Below are 4,739 nucleotides of genomic sequence, written 5' to 3'. Positions count from 1 at the left end.
CTCCCAGGTTCAAGCAATTCTCCTGCCTCAGCCTCCCAGGTAGCTGGGATTGCAGGCATGTGCAACCATGCCTGGCTAATTTTGTATTTTTAGTAGAGACGGAGTTTCTCCGTCTTGGTCAAGCTGGTCTCGAACTCCTAACCTCAAGTGATCCACCTGCCTCGGCCTCCCACAGTGCTGGGACAGGTGTGAGCCACCACGCGTGGCCTTTTTTTTTTTTTTTTTTAATAGAGACAGTCCCACTATATTGTCCAGGCTGGACTTTAACTCCTGGGCTCAAGCAGTCCTCTCACCTCAGCCTCCTGAACAGCTAGGACTACAGGCATGCACCACCCTAATTTCCTATTTTGTTGTTGTTGTTGTTATTGTTTTGAGGTAGGGGCTTGCTCCCTTGCCCAGGCTGGAATGCAGTGGCACAATCTTGGCTCACTGCAGACTTGTCCTCCCAGGCTCAAACAATTCTCCCATTTCAGCCTCCCAAGTAGCTGGGACTACAGGTGTGCACCACCACGCCCAGTTAATTTTTGTAGTTTTTTGTAGAGATGGGGTTTTGCCATGTTGCCCAGGGTAGTCATGAACTCCTGGACTCAAAAGATCCACCTGCCTCTGCCTCCCCAAGTGCTGGGATTACAGGTGTGAGCCACTGCGCCCAGCCACAACTTTCCTATTCTTGATCACATTCTATGGGTACTGTAACCTAGAAAGGTGAAACACAGGGTATTATCCGCATGTATAGCTAGGGATCCAAACTTGTTTGCTGTCTTCCAAATGTGGGTTGTATTTTTCTGTTTCTTTGTTGTTACTCATGCTGTTTCCTTCACCTAGAATGCCCTCACTCAAAAACCCACTTGTCAAAATCCTAATCCTCTTGGAAGGCTAATCTAAGATTCTTCTCATTCCCTGAAGTTTTCTTTATTTTCCTAAGCAGTTGCATCTCTCCCTCTTTTGAACCCCAGAGCATTTTGCACTTCTTATTCAATTCATTTGGCAGTCATTTGTATACTCATCTATTCTCTCAATTGGATTGAGACCCCTTTTAAGGTTGTACCAGGAAAAAAAACCCACAACTACAACAGTAATAACTATATAACTAACTATAACTGACGTCTCTTAAACCCTTTATGCAGACTCTGTGCTAAGTACTTTGTCATTCAACATGCATATACTTGGTGGGAAGTGCCTACAATGGCAGACACTGATTTAAGGGCTGGACATTTTACATTATTTCACTTATGCCTCACAAAAAACTAAATGGGATAGATGTTATTTTTAGCCCCATTTTACAGATGAGGAAACAAGCACAGAGCCCAGCAGATTAAATAAATTGCCCAATGCCACAAATTTAATAGGTGGTGAAACTGGAATTTGAACGCCACCATTCTAATTTAGAACCCGTGCTTGTCACTACTGCATGTCAGATAATTTTCTCTCATTCCTTTCTTCTCATTCCCATCCCCAGGTCCTAGCAGAGGATCTTACATATGGAAGGTCCTGATAATTATAGGATAAATGGGATTGAATATAGAAGATGAAATCCAGAGAGATGGACTTTCCTAAAGTCATAGGGCTTGTTGGGATGAAAAATCTAGAATTTAAGTTTCACAGTTCCCAGCTCAGGCTATTTTATCTATGCTGCCTTGTTTATTTAAGTCAGTTAGAGAAAGGGGAACCAAAGCAGCTATAAGCCTCTGTTCATGTGAGAGTTGTGGTGCCTGTGGTGAAGAAGTTAAAGATATTGTCAGAAAATTCTCGTAGCATAGGAAGTTGTGACTGAGATGGCTCAAAGTGAAACAGAAAGCAAGTTGTGTAATCTCAGTATTTGTCAGGATTTTGCTTTTCCTGGCTTGCTTTGCACAGAATGTTCTCTGGATGAAAGCCCAGAAATCGCCAACATTTCAGACAATGCTTTCTGAGCCTTACTCTATTCCACATTTCATAACAGGATCCCTACCATGGAGAAGACCATTGAAGATCCCCCCACATCAGCCGTCTTGCTGGATCACTGTCATTTCTCTCAGGTCATCTTTAACAGTGTGGAGAAGTTCTACATCCCTGGAGGGGACGTCACATGTCGTTATACCTTCACCCAGAATTTCATCCCTCGTCAAAAGGATTGGATTGGCATCTTTAGAGTAAGTGATTAATTTAGTACCAAGTGATCAGAAACTAGAGGTGATTCTTAGTTACCTGACTGTGTGACTCTCTTTGTATTATAAGCATTTTGTATAATATGTGTGGGCAATTTTTAAATTCTAGTCAAGCTCCACAGCACTTCTCTCTTCACACACTCGTGTGCTGTGGGACTCAAGTTTTCATTTCAGTGTCAAGCTAAAATAAGATGGCAAATCATGTAATCCTCAAATTTTGTTTTTTGGTTTTTTTTTTTTTTAAATAGAGTCTTGCTCTGTCACTTAGGCTGGAGTGCAATGGCATGATCTCAGCTCACTGCAACCTCCACCTCCCGGGTTGAAGCAGTTCTCCTGCCTCAGCATCCCGAGTAGTTGAGATTACAGGCACCTGCCACCACATCTGGTTAATTTTTGTATTTTTAGTGGAGATGGAGTTTCAGCATGTTAGCCAGGCTGGTCTCAAACTCCTGACCTCAGGTGATCTGCCTGCCTCAGCCTCCCAAAGCTCTGGGATTACAGGTGTGAGCCACCACGCCTATCCTTATTATGCTGTCAAACACCAAATGTAAATGCTTTCTTGTTGTTGTTGAGATAGGGTCTTGCTCTGTCTCTCAGGCTGGAGTGTAGTTCACTGCAGCCCCAACCTCCCAGGCTCAGTGATCCTCCCACCTCAGCCTTCTCAGTAGCTGGGACTGCAGGTGTGCAGAACAATGCCTAACTGATTTCTTTCTTTTTTTTTTTTTTTTTTTTTGAGACGGAGTCTCACTTATTGCCCGGCTGAAGTACAGTGGCGCAGTCTCGGCTCACTGCAACCCAACCTCCCAGGTTCAAGCTATTCTCCTGCCTCAGCCTCCAGAGTAGCTGGGATTATAGGCGAATGCCACCACACCCTGCTAATTTTTGTATTTTTAGTAGAGACCAGGTTTCACCATGTTGGCCAGGCTGGTCTCGAACTCCTGACCTTGTGATCTGCCCGCCTCAGCCTCCCAAATTAAATGCTTTTTAAATGATCCTATTTTGAAATATTTATATATGACTTGACTGAGATGGTTGACCTCATATGTCACTTCTGAGAGTAAACATTACTTCCTTACTTGATATGGTGTTTAGTTTGTTTTGATACAAATACCATAAATCTGGAAAGGATATTGAGGATATTGGCATTCTGTGTTCAAAAAGTTTATTCCTGAATAAGTGCGTCTGACTACTTTATGATGATTTCCAAGGTTATGAGCTCCCTTAGTGACCTCTTCCAGTGTCTGATCACCCCATCAGTTCAAGTACAGAATGGTATTTTTAAGTTTTAATTAGCTTACTCTCTATGTCCCCTTCGCTCTCCCATCCGTGTCTTTCTCTCTCATACATCTCACATACACCATAATGACAAATCTTCCTATTTCCAGAGACAGGAAATAAAGGTCAAATTTTAAGTAATGTATACTGCCAACTCCCAATGTCAGTGACCTTTGGTTTGACACCTCAGTATGTCATGTGCCTATTTGCCAGTGCTGTTCATCCTGAAATCAGACACCGTTCTCAACTGCACTCAGAAGGAGCTGTTGCTTATTTATATCCTTCATTGAATTCCTTTGCCTTTATTGTTTGGAACATCAAACTTATTGATGAGCAATTTAAGCTGGAGGTAGCAAGACTGGTGTTTGGAGATAGGGATAGTGGCCAACAGCAGGACACTGGCAAGTGTCGTGACAGCTCTTGAGACTGCAGAGTATTGAGTCATCAGACTAAAAGGTGTGCCAACACACCAGAGTGTTTTCTGTCTTAGAAAGAAGATGGTAGTTGCTTTTCTTCTTCCTCATATGTAGCAAAGCATATAGGTCACATTGCCTGGTAAGAGTTTTCCACAATGGAGCTATAGCTTCACTGTCTAGTACTGCTGCTACTAGCCATGTGTGGCTGTTAAGCACTTGAAATGTGGTTAGTGTAACTAAGTAACTGGATTTTATTTTATTTTATTTTATTTGTTTATTTATTTAGAGACAGAGTTTCGTTCTGTTGCCCAGGCTGGAGTGCAATGACACGATCTTGGCTCACTACAACCTCCGCCTCCCTGGTTCAAGCAATTCTCCTGCCTCAGCCTCCCAAGTAGCTGAGATTATAGGCACTCCGCCTCCCCAATTCAAGCAATTCTGCTGCCTCAGCCTCCTGGGTAGCTGGGATTACAGGGCCCCACCACCATGCCCGGCTAATTTTTGTATTTTTGGTAGAGATGGGGTTTCACCACGTTGGCCAGGCTGGTCTCGATCTCCTGCTCAGGTGATCCGCCTGCCTCAGCCTCCTAAAGTGCTGGGATTACAGGTGTGAGCCACCGCACCAGGCCCAAGTAACTGGATTTTAAATTTTACTTAATGTTAATTAAAGTTTAAATAGCTTCATGTGGCTAGTGGCTATCATTGGTTAATGCAGGTACAGATCATGAAAAAGAGAATGATTCAAAAATTACTTACCAGACTTTAAAATGTCGTTTATAATGTCTTTTTTGTTTTTGTTTTTGGAACATCGTTATATTTCTGTTTTGCTTAGACTTAGCAACCACCAGTAAAGACTTCACCATATACCATATGAAAATCTTGGGTTTTTGTTTTTTTTTTT

The 4,739-nt window shown here is 42.7% G+C and overlaps 1 protein-coding gene across 4 annotated transcripts in view; it reads left to right on the top strand.

Moving 5' to 3' along the window:
* Nucleotides 1–4,739, top strand: part of CALCOCO2 (calcium binding and coiled-coil domain 2) — a 34,270-nt gene that overhangs the window by 8,525 nt on the left and 21,006 nt on the right. For 3 of the 4 annotated variants that reach the window (XM_011999327.1, XM_011999325.1, XM_011999324.1), the window contains exon 2: nucleotides 1,943–2,132. The exons of the other annotated variant lie outside the window; for it this stretch is intronic. In XM_011999327.1, coding sequence (XP_011854717.1) covers nucleotides 1,953–2,132 — 180 coding nt within the window. In that variant the 5' untranslated portion in view covers nucleotides 1,943–1,952. The remainder of the gene's footprint in view (nucleotides 1–1,942; nucleotides 2,133–4,739) is intronic. 4 annotated transcript variants of the gene reach the window in all.

The sequence above is a fragment of the Mandrillus leucophaeus genome, unplaced genomic scaffold, assembly GCF_000951045.1.
Source record: "Mandrillus leucophaeus isolate KB7577 unplaced genomic scaffold, Mleu.le_1.0 Scaffold59, whole genome shotgun sequence".
NCBI classification, from domain to species: Eukaryota; Metazoa; Chordata; class Mammalia; order Primates; family Cercopithecidae; genus Mandrillus; species Mandrillus leucophaeus.
Note: the sequence above shows the minus strand (reverse complement) of the source record. Positions and strands in the feature narration are given on the sequence as shown.